Here is a 23,570-nt window from a genome sequence, read left to right as displayed (position 1 = left end):
ATGCGGGCTGTGCGCGGGGCGGCTCCGGCGCTGCTGCTGCTGCTGGCGGCGCTGGGGCCGGCGCGGCCGCACCCGCAGTGCCTGGACTTCAAGCCGCCGTTCCGGCCGCCGCGGGGCCTCGCCTTCTGCCGCCGCTACGCCGAGTTCGGCTGCTGCGACCTGCGGCGTGACCGCGCCCTGCTCCAACGCTTCTACCGCCTGAGCGCCCGCCTCGACGGGCCCACGTACGCCGCCTGCGCCGGGCACCTGCAGGACCTGCTCTGCCAGGTGAGGCGGGGCTGCTGCTGCGGGGGGCTTTGCACAGCACAGGGAGTGTGAGCCGTGCCGTCAGTTCCCAGGCCCAGGCAGGGATATATGGACCACCCCACAGGCACATCAGCCGTGGCATGAGTGCCTGGGCACAGGCACGGGTCCATTGGCACACATATGGGTACATCAGGGTTCAGTGCAGCAGCCTAAGCATGTGCTTCCAGGCACTATCAGGAGTGACTGTCCATCATCAGGTGTCCCAGTGGACTTCTTGTCCTTTGGCAGGAATGGGGATCTTGCTCTGCTCTAGTTTATGAGCAGCAGTGCTCTGAGATGGGTATGTGGGCAGCTGCAATTTTCAGACATCCCTCCTCCCCCATGGCTAGATCACAGTACCTGGTGAAGACATCCAGGAGGGGACCCACCTGCACAAAACATGCTCCTTGTTACACCCAGATCATGGGATTGAATGGCTTGGGTTTTGTACTGGGTTACAGCATCTTGAGTTGCTTTTAAGCATGAGCCAGTTGCTGACAGTCCTGATGATGGGTGCAGAGTAATGCCTGAGCATGTGGCCTAGAAACCTCCATGGTGACCACCCTGAATAGGGAAATTACCACTCAGGGCTGATGTTCTGTGCCCAGATGTGATAACAGGATGATCACAGTCTGCACATAGCAAAGTGTCTGACCTGATCATCAGTGGTGGCCTTGTGTGTATGAAAATGCCCGAGACAGAGCAGTGGCAGCTCTGTGCTGTGCAAGTATAAATCTTAAATTCATTCAGACACTGGAGTCTTGTCTGCTGTGCTCAGATGGGATCAAAGTGGCCTTTCAGAAATCCTGCTCTTAGCATTTTACAGGGTACCTATTGTGTTCCTGAAAGTGTGAAGAGAAAAACAACACCTTTCCATATCTACTTCCAGAGATTTGACTTCTATTTCACCTCACATTGGTTTGAAACCAATAACCTTTGAATATGTTCCCAAAACAAGAGGTGTCCAAAAGTCCATTTGCAGATAGGAAACCAGTTACCAGTGCATGCTAAGCACTCCTCCTGCCTCTGGAAGCAATGAGTAAGTCTCATGTACATCAGAAACCCGACCACTGAAAATTTGTTTAGATTCAGTGAGATATTTCAACATGGGAAAGTGATTCACTGGGATGTTCTGAGGATCTCAGTGCATCACCAGCCCAGACAAAGCTGCAGACCCCCACCTCTGGCCAAGCAAGCAAGCATGAAATGGAAGTTCAGGCATTGCAGGCACTCCAGAACACTCTGCTTCCATTCATTCATTATATATATAATTTATATCCTAGACCTGAATCAATAAGTGGATTTCTGTGACTTATTCAGCACACTTCTGTCTCTCATGCATCACACAATTTGTGATTTCTCTCAAATGGGATCAAATTATTTTGACAAGTGTCTTGGCTTGTACTTGTGGTAAGAATTCCTACCTTCTCTGAAACTGATTTACTACATGGTGCTGTTTCTGTTCCTTGTGGAAGGGCAATTGGAAGACCAGAAACATCCTTCACTCAGTGCTGCCCATGATCCCCCAACCCCAATATCCTCCCCACCCAGAATCAAGCTGTGAGGATGCCTTTGGCCATGGGGAAGAGGAAGGCTGCAATGGGACATACCCCCGCCTGCCCCATGGCTTTGACAGCCAGGGCAGCAGGTCTCACAGCATGTGTCTGGATGTGGATTATTGTGCAGTGGGATACAGGACACCAAACTGGGAGAGCAGATGCCTTATTCTGCTTCTTGGGGAAAAATTTGCCTAAAGGCTTGACTTTCCAGGTGGAAATAGACAGGGAATGTCAGGGATTATGTAAAAGTCAGGTGCTGAGGAGTCCCATTGCCTTCTTTGGGCTGATAGCAGCAGTATATAAGCTGTTGTTTGATGTGGGCGTTTGTCCAGATTCAGACTACAGTTCATCAGAACAGTAGCTGCTTCTGAATGCCAGAGAAGTTAGGATGGATTTGGCTAACTTGTCTCCATGTCACTTATTTTGTGATGAGTTATTTTCATAGTGTGAGCTTGTTTCAGCCCTACTGAAGTTGCTGAACATCTGCCCATCAGTTCCTTGATTATCATAGATTAAAATGAATGAATAGACAATGTCATTTAGAAATGAGAATGCAGATCTATTAGTGATGCTGGGCTGTGTCTGGGTATAGAGTTGCGTGATGTTTTGAGTTAGTGAACTGACAAGATGATGTGAAGGGTGAAGGACCACAACATTTGCTTCAGAAACAGAGAAATTCAGGATCAGGCGCCAGGCTGTGGAGTAAAAGTTGGAAAATATTCCACATATGACTGGAAAATACCCCAGGCACAAGCTTGGGTACTGTGTGATGGATCTCTGAACATCACTGCCAGCATAATGCTCCTGTAAATAGACGCATACCACCAGGGATGTGGTAAGGGGTGAGGAAGTTATCCACAGCTGCTGTTCAAACTCACCTGAGTCTGGGCCCACAGCAGTAAAGGGACAGGGAAACCATAGCACTGTGCTGCTTTTAATACCAGTGCTGAAGCCAGGACATTGCTTTATAATGCATAAGATCACTGTGTGCTTTGTTAGAGGCTTTCAGAGAACCAAGAGCACCCCAGTAATCAACCAGGGGGCTTCCTCTCTCTGAATGTGAAACCCCCCTAGGCAGCAACAGACTGAGCCTGCCCTGTCCTGCCCTGCCTTTCTAAAAGCCCATTCTGTCTTGTTTAAATTTGTCTTCTAAGGCCAATTTTTCAGTCATAACAACTGCATGGGCAGATGCTCCGGCTCTTTCTGTCCCTGTTACACCTGTGTAACTGAGCTGAGTGCCGTTACCCAGTCTGCCCGTGTAATTTCAGTGTTTTGTGTCACACTCAATCTCCCTTTTAGTACATTAATTGCTGCTCATTTGAACACATAATAACCTTCATTTTGCAATGAATGGCTTGACATTCCAGGAGGAAAGCTTATTGTGCACTAATGATCTGTTATATGGCCTCTCAGTTTATTACAGTATGTAATGGAAAATAAAATAAAAATTAAATATTGTGTGTACTTATTAGCTAATTTAAATACTTCAGTATCTCAGATGTTGTATCTTTTCAGCTATTGAATAGTCTAATAATCTGCATTAAAAAATAGCTCCCTATAGGTTTAGAAACAGCCCCCTATTTTTTATTGTGCTTTTTTTAACTGAACTGGTTTTGCTTAGGTGAAATGCCAGCTAGGAATTAAAAAATGCAGAATTTATTCAAGAGGGATAGCTTCTATTCCGACCTTTCTTGCCTCAGTTATTTACTTATCCCTGTGAAAATAACTGAGCCTTCACAGAGTCAATATATTGTTTGAAGAGCACTTTTGAGATGATTGTTGAGAAGATGCATTGCAACTGGAAAATATTGTGTGCTTATTACAAGGAAAAGCCCTTCCAAAGCAGAACTGAGTTCTTTTGATTAGTTTGTAACTTGCAGACAGTTTTACTGGATTTCAGCTTTTTACGTAAGGAAAATATGCCTGTAGGAGTTCTCATAGTGGAAAACACAATGAATTGTGTCAACTTGATTCAGTCCTTGGGTAGATTTCCAAGGCTGCACCATCCATAAATGAGGGTTGAGCTGCATTCGCTACCAGTGGACCTTGCCTGGACTACAGCCGTTTGGTGTTCACTGTCTAAAATCCTGTAGCCTGAGCACTCTCTGCAGAACTTGGTGACCAGTGTCATGATTTCAAGATACATTTCACTAATTATAGTCAGGTATATAGCTGTCTGTAGGCAAAGATCCACTAGCAAAGACAGGTGGACCCCAGCAAGGATGGGGCCCAGCTGCCTTTATATCATAGTATATGCAGCGATAGCATCCCAGGCCAGGTGCACTGTGCTGTACACAGGATGGGCGTCCTTCTCCTCTCCTCCTACACTTTCTCATCTTGCTCCTTCCAACCTGCAAATCATACCTGTGTTTGAGATGCATGTCTGGATAATCAGATGATGAGGTATGAAAGTCGTAGATTTTGGCCCTGCAGACCTTTCCTTTTCCCTCCTCATCCTGGAGATGCAGGACCTGAATCTTCTTAGCTAACTCTTAGGTTTTGCTTCTGTGCTGTGATGAATCTGCTCATTATTCCACAGAAGAAGTCAGAGCATCCAAGAGAAAACTCTCTTTTTCCCCAGTACAGTCCACTGGGGTAATGTAGCAAGATCATAGAATCATAGAATAGTTAGGATTGGAAAGGACCTCAAGATCATCTAGTTACAACCCCCCTGCCATGGGCAGGGACACCTCACACTAAACCATATCACCCAAGGCTTCATCCAACCTGGTCTTGAACACTGCCAGGGATGGAGCATTCACTACCTCCCTGGGCAACCCATTCCAGTGCCTCACCACCCTAACAGTAAAGAATTTCTTCCTTATATCCAGTCTAAACCTCTGCTGTTTAAGTTTCAACCCATTACCCCTTGTCCTATCACTACAGTCCCTAATGAATAGTCCCTCCCCAGCATCCCTGTAGGCCCCCTTCAGATACTGGAAGGCTGCTGTGAGGTCTCCATGCAGCCTTCTCTTCTCCAGGCTGAACAGCCCCAACTTTCTCAGCCTGTCTTCACACAGGAGGTGCTCCAGTCCCCTGATCATCCTCGTGGCCTCCTCTGGACTTGTTCCAACAGTTCCATGTCCTTTTTATGTTGAGGACACCAGAACTGCACACAATACTCCAAGTGAGGTCTCATGAGAGCAGAGTAGAGGGGCAGGATCACCTCCTTCAACCTGCTGGTCACGCTCCTTTTGATGCAGCCCAGAATACAGTTGGCTTTCTGGGCTGTGAGTGCACACTGCTGGCTCATGTTCATTTTCTCATTGACTAACACCCCCAAGTCCTTCTCCGCAGGACTACCATGAATTTCCTTTTTGCCCAACCTGTAGCTTTGCCTGGGATTGCTCCGACCCAGGTGTAGGACCTTGCACTTGGCATGGTTAAACTTCATGAGGTTGGCATCAGCCCACCTCACAAGTGTGTCAAGGTCCCTCTGAATGGCATTCCTTCCCTCTAGCGTATCAACAGAACCACACAGCTTGGTGTCATCAGCAAACTTGCTGAGGGCGCACTCAATCCCACTGTCCATGTCACCAACAAAGACGTTAAACAAGACCTGTCCCAACACCGATCCCTGAGGGTCACCACTTGTTACTGATCTCCAACCGGACACTGAACCGTTGACCACAACTCTTTGAGTGCGACCATCCAGATATGTGGCATTGCTGGTTTTCTTGAGTTAGTACTATGTTTGGAGTGAAAGAGTAACCGCATGAGAAAGACAGCTTTCACCAGGAATATTGAAGATCATTTCCATGAATGCTGAGATAAACCCCCAATCTATGATCTCTTCCTGTGTTAGTTTATCTTCAGAATAAACCACAAGGCATGTTGTAATTAAGGTGAAATTTCTCCAATTAGTGTTGCTGCTCAGCTGTGTCAGATCTGGTCTAAGAAATTGCTTGAGGCTTTTTCTCTGTCCCTCTAGGAATGCTCTCCATATGCAGCTCACTTGTACGATGCTGAGGATCCCTCCACCCCTGTGCGAACAATACCAGGACTTTGCCAAGACTACTGCCTGCAAGTGTGGCAAAAATGCCGCTCCATTTTTCAGTATCTCTCTGCAGACCAAGAGTTAATTGCATTGGAGAGTAACGCAGCAAAATTCTGCCGCTACCTGTCCTTGGAGGACACAGACTACTGCTTCCCACACCTGCTGGCGAACCAGAACCTTAACCAAAACCTGGGGTTGGTGACTGCTGATGCAGAGGGCTGTCTCCAGCTTTGCCTCACAGAGGTTGCCAATGGGCTGCGCAATCCTGTTGCGATGGTGCATGCCAACGATGGCACCCACAGGTTCTTCATTGCGGAGCAGGTTGGCCTGGTGTGGACCTACCTCCCCAATCGATCCAGGCTTGAAAAGCCATTTCTGAATATCAGTGAAGCCGTACTTACCTCACCTTGGGAAGGAGATGAGAGAGGTTTTCTAGGTATTGTCTTCCACCCTAAATTCAAATTTAATGGTAAAGTGTATGTCTACTATTCAGTTCAAGTTCATTATGAAGAGAGAATCCGAATCAGTGAGTTCAGAATTTCTCCTGCTGACATGAATGCTTTGGACCATGGTTCTGAAAGGTATTGTACATGCATTTCTCTGGCAAATATATGTAAGATCTCAGAGGGCAGCTTGTGCATTTTAAAAGGCTATTACTGAATGAGGCTTATTTAGCTGAATATTGTTCTTTCATTCTAGTGTATTAGCATATTAGTTCAAGTCTGTTTCTAGCATATTGAGACAGAGAATACACATGTCCTCCATGGATGAGCTGCAAGTGCTCAAGGATAAACATTTACATCTCTCAGTTCTTCCGTGTCAGCAGAACTGAACATTGTTTAAACACTGATTATGGTTGGTATTTTGGAATTTGATTTTTGGTTGGTGCTTTTTCGGTATTGTGATGATTACCCTTTAAAATGGACTTCTGCAGTGCATGTGTGAAATTCATTCCAAAGGTTACTAAATTCAGTATGAACAAACTCAGTGATACTGGACTGAAGATGGATTTGGGCCAATATTTCTTTATCTGAATGACAGCTCAACCCTGTGAGATTACTAATTTAATATAAAACTAAATAAAATGCAAGCCACTATGTTGTTACTGAGTTCATTTTGATTGGAAATTTCATTTGTTTGAGTGTAATCCTGCAATTGATCCACATTAATATGCACAAATAATAAGAGGTTTTTTTGTGTAGTAAATCTATAGATTTATAACCGCATAACAGAACCACTGTTTTAAGAGACCCTTGAATATTATGTTAACATTTTTGCTTTGCTAGATAGGTTGCATTGGGGGCTTTCCAAACACTCAGCAGTGGATGATTCTAGCTCAGAAATGCATGTAGCCTAATGATGAAAAGAGGATGCTGATTTATAAAGAAATTACAGTGTAAGCAGTACTGTAGATGACAGGTAAGGGGAACTGAAACATGGTCCTCAGGAAAACAAGTCCAGAGCTTAAACTTGCAGAGTCAGGGCCCATGAGCTCTCTTATTAAAAAATCCTCAGGCTCTCCATTTGTAACATTTTCTGTACTTGTTTAGCCAATGGTTAGTACAGCAAAAGCTTAAGAAAACAAAACTGTGATCCGGTTGCGCTTGTGTAGGCACAGGTCCCACTGACTTCACCCTGAGATGCTGCCCAAGAGGGAGCTCAGACTGACATGTGGTGTGCATTGCCATAGCAGCAAGGCATGTGTCTGTGTGTCCACAGATCTCTGCTTGATGTGTTTTGTTTTCTTCTGTCTTCTTTGAAAGGTTGAGAAGGATTCATCTTTGTGTCCATATAGGATCCTCCCTGCTCCTGCGGCTGGAGGCTTGTGCACAGTTGCCTTAACTCAGAGGTGGTGACATTTAGCAGCAGGAGACAGTAATTACATAGTTGGGTTCCTTCCCACAATTTGCAATCTGATCATGATTGTAGCTATCAGTACTTTGAGAAGGGAAAAAAAAAACCTGACTAAAAATGAGGTGGATAAGTGATTATTCTAATTAGGTTTTGCAGCTATTAAGAGGCACTGCCAGCATGAAATCCGGACTTTTTTAGAAGCTGGAGTAAAATAAACTTTAATTATTATTATACCTAGGAACCTCCACTGCATGTATTTGTGGCTTTACCTTTCTATAAAGTTATACTTTATGTATGTCACCCTTTTCTTACTATGAAAGGTGTGCCAGGTGCATGGAATAAACATAAAAGTAAGAGTCAGTTTGGATTCAAAATTAAGGTAAATGTTGTTGGTACTGCTTTGAACAACCTTTGTCAAAATGTTAATTTGTTGGTGGGGCTCCTTTTAACCACTCTTTAACTTCATGAAGTCCTGTGTAGTTATCATTTAAGGATTCTTCTTAAGAATTTAACTGTTCCTCAATGTTCAAAAAGTTTTAGGTTTGCCTTGAAAGCGCCTGTCAGGGTGGTGCCAAATGCTCACAGTACACAGATGCACAGACAGACAGGAGGACTTTCTCTTGCAGTTTACAATTGGATTTAATCTGAGATGGCTTTTCTTAAAAAAAAAATCTAATAAGGGGAAGGAGAATCAGAGGAAAAGTATAATTAATTAAAAATATCTTCTGTCCTGTGACTTCCCAGATTTCCCTTATTGCTCAACTTGGTATTTCTGTAATCTGGAAAGTATGTACAAATTATTTAAGGTTAGAAGATCAGCTATGCCTAAGCAAAATGCGGTAATGTGGATATGGAGGAGTTTCCATCAAAACAAATCTGTTCCTGATGTGTCAACATTGGTGTTGCTCTGCCTGTTGTTTAGGGCTTGTGCAATAGGTAATGCCTCCTCCCTGTTTTCATTTAGGATAATCCTGGAAATAGAAGAACCCGCTTCCAACCATAATGGAGGAGAGCTGCTTTTTGGAGATGATGGGTATCTCTATATATTTACTGGAGATGGAGGCATGGCTGGAGATCCTTTTGGGACCTTTGGAAACGCTCAGAACAAGTGAGAGTGGACGCATCCCTATGGCAGCTCCACACAGTGCAGTGGGTAGTGGGAAGGCAGTGTTGCTTGAAGGCTTATAGTTGTTAAGATGTGTGTTTTTGCAGAGATGTTGAAAGACTTGTCTTTTCCAAAATAAGAACAATAAAACCCTAGACATCTCCAAAAAAACACCTCTGATGGTTAACCAGGGTCTAGTTTTATTTGTTTATTTTCTCCTTTCCTTTCTTCTCCCAATATAGATCAACTCTGCTGGGCAAAGTGCTGCGGATCGATGTAAACAACAATGACCGTGGGCCTCTGTACCGAATCCCTCCCGACAACCCTTTTCTTAATGACCCCAAGGCTCGCCCTGAAATCTATGCGTATGGAGTGAGAAACATGTGGCGCTGCTCTTTTGATCGGGGCGAGCCTCACACCAAGGAGGGGAAAGGACGGCTCTTCTGCGGGGACGTGGGGCAGAATAAATACGAGGAAATTGACATCGTGGAGAAAGGGAAAAATTACGGCTGGAGGGCAAGGGAAGGGTTCAGCTGTTACGATAAAAAGCTTTGCACCAACTCCTCAATGGGTAAATAGATGTGCTCTCCAAATTAACTGCGCCTCCCACTGTGCAGTTTTCTGCACTGTCATTTTTAATTCCTGCCCTCAGAGCCTGGCTGCCTGATGGAAAACATACTTTTTTTGAGATGTAAACCTCTACTGCCTCAGGCTAGAAGGAACCTGACTTGGGGATAAATATTGAAAGTCCGAATGTTACCATTTTTGAGTTAGGAGGAAAAGGAAACACGCTAGCTGTTGTTTTTCTAGGTGATTTGTGTTATCAAAATTCCTTGGTGATTCTGTGATTTAGAGGAGCAATTTGATGTTTTCCACATAAAATAAGCTTCCCTGCAGAAGTGAGAAGAATTTGGAGCAATTGTATTTTTCTCCATGACTCAAAAGTAATGTCCTTATTTTTTAAAAAAGAAACATATTGTGTAAGCTGGTCAAACAGTGTATGCACTGCCTGCTTTGCAGGCAGCTGAGTGTGCAATCTATTTTTGTTTCTTTTAGCTATGCCAAAGAAAGGAAAATCTTATTGCTTTCTTTTAACTTCTGAAACCTGGACGCAGGGTATTTTCTGGCTGACTAAATTCCAGTGCACGTGTGAAGTCAGACTGTATTGTGTTGCAAGGTCTGACATGACCACATCGTGTGCTGGAGCATCTCCCCTGAGATCCAGGGGGCAGTAGGCTGGTGCTGGTTTGGACTAGCCAAGATTCTGATATATTTTCTCTTCTATGTGCTGTGTGGTGTTGTTTGACTTCCTTTTATTAACTTAGTTTGACTTCCTTCCTTTTATTAACTTAGCTACAAGTACAGTGGCAGTGATTGTTCTATATAGAAATTTGGAGCACAGGAAGCAGATTTTTTTGCCCCGCCTTTGCTGAAGCACTTGTCAGGGAGCCTGTTTAGTGCTCTCCTGTGTGAGCATTCATGGCAGACACTTTACTGTCATCTCCAGGGATCCAGAACAATTTCTGATGTCTTTAGAGACGCTTTTGTTAGAATAGTGAAATGTCACAGCCCCTTAAAAACAGTAAGTGCAGCTGAAGTGTAGAAAACACCTGCTTTAGATGAAATGCCCCTGGTGCAGGTTCCTCTCTGGCAGAGCTGCTGGATTTGCTACTTAAAGTGTATCTACTACACTGGCAGGATGAGGAGGGGTGAGTACCACAAGGAGATACCAGGAGTTCCAAAAGAAAGGGGAAGAAGCATCTAATGAAGACTGTCAAAATCAGGACATCTCCCTCTGTTTTGCCTCTGCCTTGTGTTTTAACTTATATTTAACCATGAATATAGCAGTACTACATTTTGCCTGCACCATAACATAAATATTTGATGGTCCTTTCAGGTTAAGCTCCTCTGTGTCAGAGAAACAGAAGCTATTTGTGCTGACATCTGACATATCTTTTCATCAGTGCCTGCAGTCTGGAGTTACCTGTCTGTTTTGCCCTTTCCCCCTAAAACAAAGCTGCATTGGGCAAACATCTCCTGCGTGGGTGTAGTGACTCTAAGAATAACCTGCAAATCCATAGCAAAACCAGCGGCCTGTGTAGAAATGGGCCAGAAGCTGCACTAACAGAGCTGGATTGTAGGGGGAGCAGAAGGGCTCAGGAGGACAGTGAGGTGTCTGAGTGATAAAGAACATTTGGTCTTACCAGGGGTTCAGCTTGTATTGCAAATGAAACACTGACAAATCTTGCTTAGCTAGCTTGGCTATGGTCAGCACAGCCAGCTGGGCAGGGCTATCAAACATGGTTCTGAAAAGGTGAAAATCAAACTAAATTTTACTCCATTGGCACTTCATTTGTATCCTGCTAGTCTCAGACCTGTCTAGATAAGCAGCTGTTCTGTGTTGTGTAAAACAAGGTAAGTCACAGATCTTTTCTCTCCTGCAGATGATGTGCTTCCAATTTATGCATATCCACACAAAATGGGGAAATCAGTTACGGGAGGCTATGTCTATCGTGGTTGCGAGTCTCCAAACCTGAATGGCCTGTACATATTTGGTGACTTTATGAGTGGGTAAGTAAATACTTCATATACTCGCTAAGCTGTGCCCTCAGCCAAGCTCTTCCAGTGATATTACACCTGTAAGTGCACATGCAGTCTAACAACTGAGGCCATGCTGCTACTTGTTGGTTGGAAGCACCATGCAAAGCCTGACTGCTCATTCCAGAGGGTTCACATGACATGTTTTACATAAACCTTATTATATGGTGCTGTGTGTTCCAGCAGCCCTCAATGTCGCTGATCCACATTGTGCCAGTACAAATAAAAAGGCAATGATATAATGTTCATTTAAAGTCCTGGAAGTGGTGTAAAAAAGCATTCGAATACATCCTAAAAACCCCCAGATGCTCTGATGCTGTTTCCAGACACTGAAGAAAGATAAAACTACATTGTCCAGCAGTGAGTCTGGTGAAGGCCTATGGTGAGGCAGGCATGAGACTGCCTTGTTTACCCCCAGCTCCTCTGCCTTTGCCACATCTGCATCTCCCAGGTCTCTTGCCTGCAGTGCCTGCGCTGCCTGCCCTGGGTGATGCTTTGGTCCTGTGCGATGCATTGGTCCTGGGCAGGAGAGAGGTCACAGAGCTGCAGCAAGGCCTGGCACTCTGTGTGTCTGGCAGCATCTGCCTCCTCCCCAGTAGTCTGATACCCCTTAAACCTTCTCCTACTGGTTTTTCATGTGCTTGTGTTGCCCTAGAGAGGCAGGGTCTTGTGTGGGCATATATTTGTTTTAATATTAATATCCTTCATTTTTGAGGAGCTGCAGTTCCTGTTGCAGCTGATGTGGGTAGGAAGCAATAAAGATCCTTCCAGCTGTCCTCATTAATGTTCATAAATCATATTCTTGGTTGTGTTGCAGAAGTGTTCTTTTGCCTTGCAGACGCCTGATGTCTTTGAAGGAGGATCGTGCTACTGGAGAGTGGCAGTACAGTGAAATCTGCATGGGGACGGGACAGACTTGCATGTTCCCTGGGCTTATCAATAACTATTACCAATACATTATCTCCTTTGCTGAAGATGAAGCAGGTAATCTCTTGACTTTGTCACTCTGAATGGTGTGCTTGTGGCTTCTCTTCAGAGGAAAACACCAAAGAAGAGGTCAGAGAGGGCCCCCGGGGGGGGATAGAGTATGGTGGGGAGGCAGAGCACGACCCCTTCAGTCTCTGAAAGGCATCTCCCAAATATCAAATCAAAGTTACAATCCTAATTTTGAGGCCCGTGTTCCAGGCAGTGCCTGCAGGGGGAACTGGAGAGGCACATCCCTCGGCACTGGGGCTAGGTGTGCTGTTGCCTGCGTACCTACCCTCTGGGGGGACTGAGAATGGAGGATCAAATACAATAAAGCACAGCTTAGAAAAGAAACCTCAAGGTGCCATGCCTTCGGGAATGCAGGCCCTGAAAAGATGATACCCAAGAGAAAGAAAGTCTATGCCTCTTGGCTAGTCAAGGAGGCTGTTAGTGTTTTTAATTGATACAGGGAAGCAGAGGTAATGAACAGTAATTATGAACCCACTCACCCAGGCCTGGAATATTTGTACCTCTTGAGGAGAAGCAGAATGAAAACCCTATGCTATGTCTCGAGTGTAGGCATCTGCAAAAGTCTGCTTAAGTTCATATTTTATTAGTGCCAGCTCGGATTTTGCCTTGCATAGGGCTGAAAGGTGCAGTCTCAATGGAACATTGCATAGCTGTATTTTTTAAGACTGGAGACATTTTTCTTTCTAGAAGGGAGATGCTGTGATTTGAAAAGGAGAAACTAAAGAGTCCTGGGTGAAGGGAAAGCTGGTGACCTCATCCTTTGGTCATACGAGGGTTGATTAATTGCCCAGCCCTGCAGTGGGGCAGGCAGAGTGTGCAGCCCCCAGCTGGGGACGGCAGCAGGATGAGCCCTGCAGTGTTTAGCCCCATTGCTAACTAGCCTCGTATGTGACTTGGCAATGCAGGAGTTGATGTTCTGCCCTGCTGTGGGGAGGTCTTGGCTCGTGGTCACAAGCACCTGTGTCCAGAATGCCACAGTTTTTTAACATCTGTTTTTCCTGCAGATAAGGTTAGGTGTGGGTGATGCACAAACATGACATCCATTACATGACATATAAATGCAAATTTTATCATGTAAATGCAAATCATCCAGATTAAGTATTAGCTCAAAAGTTTGGCTTTGGAATTCTGTCTTTTGGGGAGGTAAATATATTTCCGTTAATGGTTAATGTTCACGGAAGGTAGAGCTGCTTCACAGGGCTGTGGTGAGAAGGCTCTCTTGCCCTAAAATCAGAATAACTTAGCTTAAATCAGCTTTACACCAGTTCAGAGGGCTGCTAAGTGCAGTATCAAGCTGCTAATTGCGGCCCTTGCTCATGCACATGGTGGGCACATCTCCTTCGTCCTGCACCAGTCGGCAGAGTATGTGCAAAGGGGGCTAAAACCCTGCTACCCTTCTTCTGTCCTGTGCTTTTGTGATTTGCACAAGCACAGTAATGCCGAGTGGAAATTGGGGCAGGAGTCTGTTCTCAGATGTAGTTATTTGCTTTGTGTTTGCTTTATTATAATGGAAAAAAGTCTGCTGGTAACAGCTTAACGAGGTTGCTTTATCTGCAGTGAAGAGTCTTCTCTTGCACCTTTATGATCTGCTGGGAATCTTGGGTTTTACACAGCTTGTCTTTTACAAGTTTGCTTTAACAAGCTTTTCTTCACAGAAGTGATTGTTTTTTGGGGTTGTTGCTCTGATGAATGTTAATGTGGCTGGTGCACTGGATGTGTTTATGTAGCTGGGGACACCTATATTTTTGTCTCACTGCACAGCCATTATAAAGCCAGCAGCCCCATCCCCTGGCAGCTGAACGTGTCACTGTGCTATGTGTGGGGAGCACAAGTGTGACAGCCTGTGTGCTTCGTGGCCTGAGTATCCATATTTCTGCCTGGTAATTTCCAGGAAGGAGGGGTGGGACATAAACCACCCATCACTGCACCATAAGATACAGTGACAAGTGTTTCCCACCACTGTTCGCATCAAGGCTGCCTGTGGCCTGTGGTTAATGGAGCTCACCAGAAAAAGGAAGAAACTACCCAGCGGTTGCTGGGATGCTGGGAGCATGTGGAGGAGCTCAGCCCAGGGCATCTCAGGAGAGCAGGGAGGAGGAGGGAGGCTCAGCAGCCAGCACCAGCTGCCACCAACTATTCACACCTTCTTTTGCCCACTCTGACCCCCCTGCTCCTTCCCCTCTTCCCATTGGGGTACCCATAGGACACCCAAAGAAATCTGCCTTACTAAGCAGCTCTCTGTTGCTTCTTTTTCTTCTCTTTTTTTCTCTTAAAAAATATTGGAAGTGTATTTTTTTCTTTCTAGTTCTTTTCATTGCACTGCTCAAGAGCTTGAGCTGGCAGAAGGAAAGGAGATTGCCAGAGGGACTGCTTATCCCCGTGTCACCTGCACAATGGGAGCAGAAGGATAGAAATGCAGTTAAGAGAAAATAAGTTAAATAATGGTGGTGGATATTGTTTGGATGAAGGCCAAGCCCTACTCAAGTGGCCTGACAGAGCTGTGATGAACCAAATGCCTTTCGTGTGAGACACACCTCACTCTGTGAGTGTGCTAGAGAAAGCAAAACTTTGTTCTCCTGTAATTCACCCCAAAGGAGCGCTTCATCCAAAAAAGCAGAAGACGGTGTGAGCATTCTTAATTTCCTTTCATTTCATTTTAAGAAAGGTAATTCAGGGTCTGGCTGTTTTGCATTAGTGAAGTTAAAGGGCACAGATCAGACTGAGATGACAGTAGAAGTGTGGGCAGCTGAACCTGCAGTGGAAACTTGTCCAAATAATATTTCATGACAATATGTAAAAGCTCCCACTCACTAAGTTTATTTTATGCCACTGGACTGCAGATGAACTCTCACTACAAACCCAAACACAAATCTGTTTAATTTCCTTTGGTAGACAGATCCCCACATCAGTCCCATGTTTTGTGGTGCTCTCTGACCTGTGATGCAGAGTTGATGCCTTTTTGCTGTACAGGACAGAAGCTCTATGGAGAGTTTTCATGGCTGTGTCTGTTTGCTTTTTATCTTTTTCCCCAGGGGAGCTTTACTTCATGTCCACTGGAGTACCAAGTGCCACGGCTCCCCATGGGGTGGTGTACAAAGTGGTGGACACCTCTAGGTATGAGATGCTCTTGTTGCAAAGCCTGAGTGCGGTGCAGTGTGTCTAGATGTGGATGTGATGAATGATGTTGACTGAATAACTATCTCTCCTCTTATGTTGGGCCCTTCTGTGAAGCTTGATGAAGGAATGGCTGGAGCAACCCATTGTGGATCTGCTTTGCTCCTGCAGTTGTAGGAGTCTACACTTGTTATAGGGCCTCTTGGTGCTATATGGGTTGGGAAATTTGTTCCTGAGAGATAAGGGAGGATTTTATTGGTGTTTTGTCCTTCTCAGACAAAGTTTCTCTAGATTCCTGCCCCAAAAGAGGCAGTTTTTCCTCAAGGCATTTTTTCTCAATTCCTCTCCATCCTTTGTAGCCAGCTGCATCTCCTGTAAGAGTCCCATGCACAGGAAGCTGACCTGCAGCATGACATGCAGTGCTTTCTTGCGCAAACCAGAACTTAATGTAAAAAAGTACATTATTTTTTGTATTTCAAAGAGGAAAGTGGCTTGGACAAAGAAAGAAGACCATTGTTACACCTTCTGGATCCTGTGTGTGTATATCTGAGACTGGGCAAGGCAGGGAATAACTGTGTTTTATGGGAAGATTACAACTGTTTTTTCCATCTTCCTGTTTTTAAGCATTACTATTGTTGGCTAAATACCAGACTACTTTCAGCGAGACATGGAGAGTGAGACTTTTGTAGCTTTTATGTTGTTTTTGTTTTTAATGAATTACATTTACAGTTTTAGCTATCTGAGCACTTTGAACAAAACCACTTGTCTGGTTTTATGTCGGAACCAGACTTCAAAGTTAAGCAACCCTCAGAGCTGCTGCATGTTTTCCTCTGACTCTCCTCTGTCAGGAGCATTTTCCATTATCTAATACAGTGGCAGAGTTCCTGTAAACTGTGTATTAAGAGGCCGGTATTACGCAAGATTTGCGAAATTAAAGCAGAAGTCAAAAACAAGTCCTAAGTTTAAAAACAAGTTTCTTTCATGTGCAAAGTGCAGAAAAAAATCGTAATAGTAGGGAACATCCATGTGTCAGTAGTAGAGAGAAGCTCTTGGCTTCCACAGCAATACAAAGACAAATAGTCCTAATTACAAAGGAGTTACACCTTCCAAATGCAAACATCATGCATTTTTGAACCAGTTTGAAGACCTCTGAATATTGAAGAAGTCTGCAGATTAACAAGACAGGAAAAGTGATGATGAACTGGATGTAAGTTCTCAGAAGTGAGATATACCTCCATGGCAAACCATACTAAGAGGGAACTTCTGTAGGAGACAGAGCTCTTTTGTGAAACTAATGCATTTTTGGTACTATTTAGTAGTAGCTAGCCTTTTGTCTGGGATTTATGTATGAATAATAGCATGTTATTTTGCTTCTCTGAAGACAGTTGGAAAACTTGTATGATCTTTATGTCAGATGTTCAACGTATACTGTAATTCTTTCTTTTCAGTTGTAATTTTTGTTTTCAGTTTGATTAATCTTTCTGTGATGCTTGAACCTGCCAACGTTTTATTTCCTTAATGGGTTCGGCAATGGCAAGTGAAAACACAACCAGAGGACTCCACTCCCTTGTGAATATTTGGACTTTGATCAGTGCAGAGATGTGATTGTTTAATTGTTTTCTACTGTAAAAGATTACTTGGATCATTTAAACAGACATAATTTTTTTCCCAATGAGCACTACATTCTTAGAAAAACAATGGGAAGCAAAGACTCTCAATGCCAGGAGAAAGGAATTAATTGTGCACTCTGTGTGTCCCTTTTCTCGCAGGAGAGCACCACCAGGAAAATGCCGAATTGAGCCATCGCCAGTGAAAGTAAAAAGCAAGCGCATCCAGTTTGTGCCAAAGGAGAGTGAGTGTCACTGTTGCTGTTTATTACTGGTGCATGTTAGCTGGCAGTAAATACAGACTACAGGCTCGTACTATCTCTGTGTGTGTGGAGACCACCCAGAACTTCACTCTTCAGAGTATCCTCAAAATTAATTCTTACCAGCTCTTTTTGGACCAAAAGAGTTGGTTCAAATAAGGCTTAACGTATTTCCCCTCTCCTGGCTATGTGAAATTTTCTCTGTAGTTTCTGCTCCTTTTCCCTTTTCCATGCTACATCATACCTGTCTCATTACCCACCAACTTGGTTTCCCTGTAATTGTTCCCATAGTGAGATACTGTGCTCAATGGCGCTTTTCAGTGATAAGTGGTTTTTTGCTGTGCCTTCAGGTAGTGAGGAGCACTTCAGGGGCTGAAGGATATGATGGCTAAAGGGTTGAGAAATAGCTCATTGAGCAAGATGAAAGCTGAATCATAGTTAGATGTAAGTGAGAGAATATGGGATGAGAAAACACTCCTGAAAAAATTGAAGAGATCAGCCATTCAGGTGAACTACTGGCTTACCCAAATCCTCCAGGGCTTTTTGCTTGCTTCATGCTGAATGAAGTATTTTACTGCTAAAGCTGGAGCACTCAATGATGTTGCTGAATCTGCAGCAAGACAAGTACTATGTTAAGTGCAAAAACTTAAATACACTATTAGGATCTCAAAATTAGATTAGGCAACATCATCTTTCTTTTCCCCTGTGCATTTTGTTTAGACATGTAAGTACCTAGGAAGCACTCTAACAACTTTGTCATGAAATTGCTATTACTGTAGGAACTCAAATGGCAGAATACATGATTTAATTTTTAATAACATTCATCATCTTACGCTGCATTTGAGTCATTGACAGTTCCTACAGCTTTGGCTTCAGGTAGGAATTATGGCACTCAGCACCTTGCAAGATTAAGTCTTTAAGGTGGAACAAGATCTAATGCTAATAATTGACTGTTGTCGTGTCTGAGCACTCACCACATCTTCAGAAACGTTCTCCTTTGCAACCTGTGCATGCAATTTCCAAACATTAGTTACCTGGTTTGTGTTCAACAGTTTTTGTCTCTGCTTATGCGTTGTTCTCTATGCAAGTCCTAAGTTCAGATTTTTAAACTGTACATATAACTAATCTTTTGGATTTGTTTACAAAGTAGTTTTCATCATAAAGTAAAACTTAGAAATGGTGGGAGAGATTCTGCTAAGTGTCTCAAGAACTAAATTCATTTTTAGGTGAAAACCAAGCATGAAAAATCTGATTCAGTAGCATGCAAGCAAGGACGTGTAACTAAATATTTTGCTCTTTTGGTTAGTGTTTAGTATGAATGCAATAGAATCACTAAAGCATGTGGCTTGTATTAGCAGGATAAGTGCATTTGATGGAAGTATATCTAATAAATAGCTTAATGAAGAGTGATATATAATAACAACTTGATTCAGTGCGGTGAAAAGCATTCCCAGGTGACTATTAGCTTTCGTGCAGTCCTACGTACTGTTATATGGGTACCAGGATTTTAAACTGCTTTGCCAGATCAGGCTCCAGCAACTGAGGTGTACACCGGTAGGGCTTTCCTATCTATTTATTGCCTTCATAACCTCAGTTTCCAAAGAAGGGAAATCTTTTCATGCCACAAATACAATTTCTCTCCATAGAGTGCCATTTGGAAAAACTGGACCACTGCAAGTTTGTCCTTTGGGGACAATAGATATTAAGCACAGATAAGACAGTCATATTTTTCCTTTGTCTCAGGACTACAAAGCACATGATGAATGAGAACGGGTAAATCTAGGATATAATTCAAAAAGTTGTGATATCTTTGCAAATGCCTCTGACACTTCCCAGCTCAGTTGATTGTTATTCTGAACAATTCTGAATTGCTTCTTTCTGACAAGGAAAAACTTATTTTTATGCCAAAAATAGAGCGCATGTGAATAAGCAAGTCCAGTAATGCCTGGAAACTGTGACAGCAAAGAATTTTCAGCTCTTCAGAGTTCAAGACTCTTATTTTTTTTATAAGGAGGAAAAAAATGCAACTCCAAATCCTGTTTTATGTGTTGTCCTGGCAACTCCGTTCCCTTTGCACATTCCAGTTGCCAGAGAGAATTGATTTTGAATGTTCCTGATTTCAGCTCCTCTGAATAAAGCATCTGACCCAGTGGGGAGGCCAGTGCTCTTGTCTGGTAATGATCCAATCATTAGTAATGAAGAGAAGGGCAGAAACAGTGCTTGTCTTCAGCATGCATTCAGCAGTGGAGAAGGGTATGGTGGGGAACTCCGCTTCTGACTGTGAAACTCCAGTCCCCACCCTCTAATGGCCAGGCTGATGTTTTGCCAATGAACTGCTTGGAGTTTCTTTCTTGAAAGAGGCTTGCTTGTTGGCATTAAGCCCTGCAGTCCTGTCTGCTAACTAAAAGCAGCCAACATTTTTTGCTGGGGAAATACTGGTTCACCGGTAGCACTGTCACTTCTCAACAGGATCAAGTAAGCAAATTCCAAGAAACAAGTTAAGTAACTCAAAAATCAGTGCTGGTTTTATGTAGTTGTCCTTACATGTTGTCCATAGAGGGATAGACTCATGGCTTCCTGTTTTTTTTTCCCCAACAGAGCTGATTATGAAGACACCAACACCACGTCCCCGGCTGAAGGCCATGACTGAGGCCCCATTGAGTGGCAGGCTGGACCCTGGAGCCCCCCGCACGCCATCTGGGGACTGGGTGGCACAAGTCCCACCACCACCAGGGAACCGAAGCAGGACATCCACCACACCAGCACCGAGCGGCAGGGGCTCCAAGCCCAGGAAGGGAGCAGAGAGGAGAGGACAGCGCAGGAAGAAGAAGCCCCCCAGCACAGCCCCACCACTGCAGAATGGTGCTGTACGGTTGATGCAGCAGCAGAACCGTGGCCAGAGCTGGGGCCGGGTGGAGGTTTATATTGATGGAGAATGGGGCACAGTGTGTGACGATGGCTGGAGCTCACTCGGCGCTGCTGTGGTGTGCCGCCAGCTGGGCTTCCCCTACGTGGTGCGGGCCAGCAAGAAGGCAGAGTTTGGGGAAGGGACCTCCCTTCGCATTCTCCTGGATGATGTCCAGTGCTCCGGGCAGGAGAAGACGCTACTGGAGTGTGCCCATGCTGACATCGGCACACACAACTGCTCCCATGAGGAGGATGCTGGTGTGGTGTGCAGCCGGGAGGAGGTGGCAGACTGGTGACAGAGGAGCTGGGAAAGGCAGCTGAGGGACTTGGAGCATGTCACTTTCTTGCCCAACACCCTAAACCAGCGTCAGTATTGAGGAGGGTGTGCCCTGCCTTGAGGATGCTGCATGTGCTTGAAGTAATCTTGTGGTTTTCTTCATGTTCATCCCCATGCATCTATCTTGAAGGGAAAGAAAAAGTAAAATGAAGCAGTGACTTGAGTACGATGAGGGCAGGCACTGTGTTTCTACCCCAAACATCAGCCATTATTGATCAGAAAAGAAATGCATCCTGTTGCCCTTTCCCTTTCTGAAATACAGCATTCCCCAGCTGTGCTTCCCAATGTTTTGCCAAAAACAGATTCCCAAATGACCCTGTATCCCTCCTGCAGAAATGTTTGTGTTGTTTGGCTTGCTTTGCCACCCGCAGCTCTGAGTGGTGGTTTCTAACTATGCATAAATCTGTGCCTTCCTTTGCAGAATACAAAAGTTGATTTAATTAATTGTTTTAACTTTACATGCACTAGTTTAAAGGAAGATGATTCCTCTGACATGCTTTCTATTGGTATAGGCCTACTGATCATCAAAGGTGACTGTGTACAAGCAAAATCAAATGAATTAGAAAAAGTCATTTTATACTGCCTGGAAAATATCTCTGCAGCTTACGCTAGCCTAAGTGAAAAGAAAATCTGGCCTTTGTTACACAAATAGGACTGTTATCCAGTTTAACCCTGAAGACAGTTGTACATGTTTGTTCGCTTCCCCAGACATTGTGAAGCCAACGTTTTTGCACTCAGCTTTCACAAGTGCGAATAACTAGACAAGAGGTAATGCACGAGGGCAATAATCTGGTAACATTTACCTCTTTTCAAAGGATATAAAAAAATGCAACACAAAAGTAATTTTATCTGAAATGTGTTTCACCTGCATGATGATTGGAGACACGTGTTCTCCTCTTGTTCTTTCTCTGCATTCGATAGCATTTTGCCTAGGTTTTTTTTTTCCCCTGTTGTAATCAGGATAGGTTTTATCTTGCTACTTACACACAAACATGGGAAAAACAAAAGAAAATAAATGTAAAATGACTAGTGCATCCAGAAGAGTTCACAAGCAAAACCTAGTATGTAAAGCTCTTACTGTGGATATTTACTTCAATTCCCTGATTAACTGTTCTCTTCAGCCTAAAACATTGATGCATAAAGTAGATAAGTTTGGTCTAAGTATTTTTTTCTGAACTTTCTGATATACTTATTAAATAGTTTTTGATATTAAAGAACACCTTCACTATACAAAACCAGACAGTCAGAAAAATAGCACTGTCTCCCTGCTTCTTATGAAGTATAAAGTGGAGAACAAACATATAAAGTGCCTTTTGCAAAATCCTGCTTATTTCATTGGAAAACCTACAAATGCCATCAGGCACCAGGCTGTCATTAGGCTTTTCCCATTGCAATGAATATGCAAATGCTTTTGTTTAAACTGCAGAAATTCATTTCAGGCACATCAAAATGTTCAGGGAACAAGAGAGTCCTTTGTAAATTCTTCTGTTAAAAGAGCTGGCACCTGATGGGACTATAGGTCTGGAAGAAAATGAAAAACAGAAATACAATCTTTTTTCTTCCAAATTCCTCTTCCACTACTTCTGGCTCCCTAGCCAAATTTCATCTAGCTCTAGCTGTGAGTTTTTAAGGAGAATCTTGGTCATAGTTATGCTTAAAAGCTTCTGCATAGAAAAAAAGCCTGCACAACAGAAGTTACTCTTAAGGAATTGAGATGACTCAAGAATGCCCGCCATAGACAGGCAGTCTATGGTGACAGCAAAAGGCATATGGAAACCAGCCCACAAAGCTCTTGCCATTGGCAAGAGCGAGCTGTACTGTGGCTTGGCTGATGGCAGACATGGAGCTGTACATCCCTATGTTTGCTGACGGTGTTCCACAGGGGAAGTATTTATCAGTATAGAAAGAGACAAAACTTGTAAATAAGTTGCTTTTTTTTTCTCTCTTGCCCTTTCTCCCAGCCTACACTGAGTGGGGAAACATTCAAGCAGGAGCATGCCAGCTCAGTACACATGGATGTGTGTGTGTTTGTGCCTGCCAGCTCAGTATGCTGCTATGATGCTGGGAAGATATTTCTGACCATCATGGTCCTTTCCAAGCTTGAAATATATCTGTTCTAATCCTGGTATTTGTCAGTCTAGTTCCTTGGTATTTAAATAATGAGCCTGTACTATTTAAAGTACGGGAGTACATGTGCATTTCAATACCTGATATGTCATCTGCTGTTTAATAAGATTCTTATTGGTAGCTTTTTTATTTGCTTTAAAATGCACTTATATACCAGGATGTCACACAAATTCAGCTTTAGATAAATTAATAAACCCTGCTGTTACACTTGAACATGCCAGTATTCTATGTGGATGCTGTTTCAAGATAAAGATCTTAAAATAGCCCAAAAGTAATGCTGGTTACCACAGTGTAGCTGCCCTTCTGCATTTGTTATGTGGCAGTCCCAGATTTTGTCCAATAGAAATATGGTTTATTGCCTTCTCTCCTGATACACCTCTGTGACTGAGACTGAAGCATCTGCATTTTTCCTTACAGTTTTCGTTTCCTTATGTTAGCACAGGTACATCACACACAGGATGAAGCATATCTCTAAGGGAACAATGTAGACCCAACCTTGCTACATCTTTTCCTCTACCTTCAAGGCAGAGTAGCTCTGTGTGAAGCGCAAGGGTTTTTTTTTTTCACTTACATTGCTTCTGGTACCCAGCAGCTAGCCCGAGCACCACCCATGCTGTGTTGCAGTCTGTGGTAGAGACATTATCTTCAGGCCAAAATAATTTGAATTTAACCATGTTCTTTCCAAGACATCCAAAAGACAACTCCTCCCACACGTATCTAGTAAAAAAAAAAAAAAAAAAAAAAAAAAAAAAAAGCCTTTATATCTTGCTGTCAAGGCAATGGAGAGATCATGAAATAAGTAGGGTGATGCAGTGGGGATGTTC

The 23,570-nt window shown here is 43.7% G+C and overlaps 1 protein-coding gene across 1 annotated transcript; it reads left to right on the top strand.

The window, feature by feature from the left end:
- HHIPL1 (HHIP like 1) lies at window positions 1-22,941 on the top strand. The gene is made up of 9 exons (XM_005149659.3): window positions 1-267; window positions 5,776-6,422; window positions 8,660-8,803; window positions 9,043-9,371; window positions 11,245-11,371; window positions 12,237-12,382; window positions 15,427-15,508; window positions 17,278-17,360; window positions 19,974-22,941. Exons 1-9 carry the CDS (start codon window positions 1-3, stop codon window positions 20,576-20,578), a joined length of 2,430 nt encoding a protein of 809 aa, XP_005149716.2. The 3' UTR covers window positions 20,579-22,941.
- The last annotated feature ends 629 nt before the right edge of the window (window positions 22,942-23,570 follow it).

Source organism: Melopsittacus undulatus, chromosome 4 (assembly GCF_012275295.1).
Source record: "Melopsittacus undulatus isolate bMelUnd1 chromosome 4, bMelUnd1.mat.Z, whole genome shotgun sequence".
In the NCBI taxonomy this organism is placed as follows: Eukaryota; Metazoa; Chordata; class Aves; order Psittaciformes; family Psittaculidae; genus Melopsittacus; species Melopsittacus undulatus.
Note: the sequence above shows the minus strand (reverse complement) of the source record. Positions and strands in the feature narration are given on the sequence as shown.

Excerpts from the sequence above, each read along its gene's own strand:
- HHIPL1 (XM_005149659.3), top strand. The coding sequence starts at position 1 with ATGCGGGCTGTGCGCGGGGCGGCTCCGGCGCTGCTGCTGCTGCTGGCG. Across the intron at positions 268-5,775 it reads TGCAGGACCTGCTCTGCCAG|GAATGCTCTCCATATGCAGC; the intron begins GTGAGGCGGGGC and ends CTGTCCCTCTAG. Across the intron at positions 8,804-9,042 it reads TTTGGAAACGCTCAGAACAA|ATCAACTCTGCTGGGCAAAG; the intron begins GTGAGAGTGGAC and ends CTCCCAATATAG.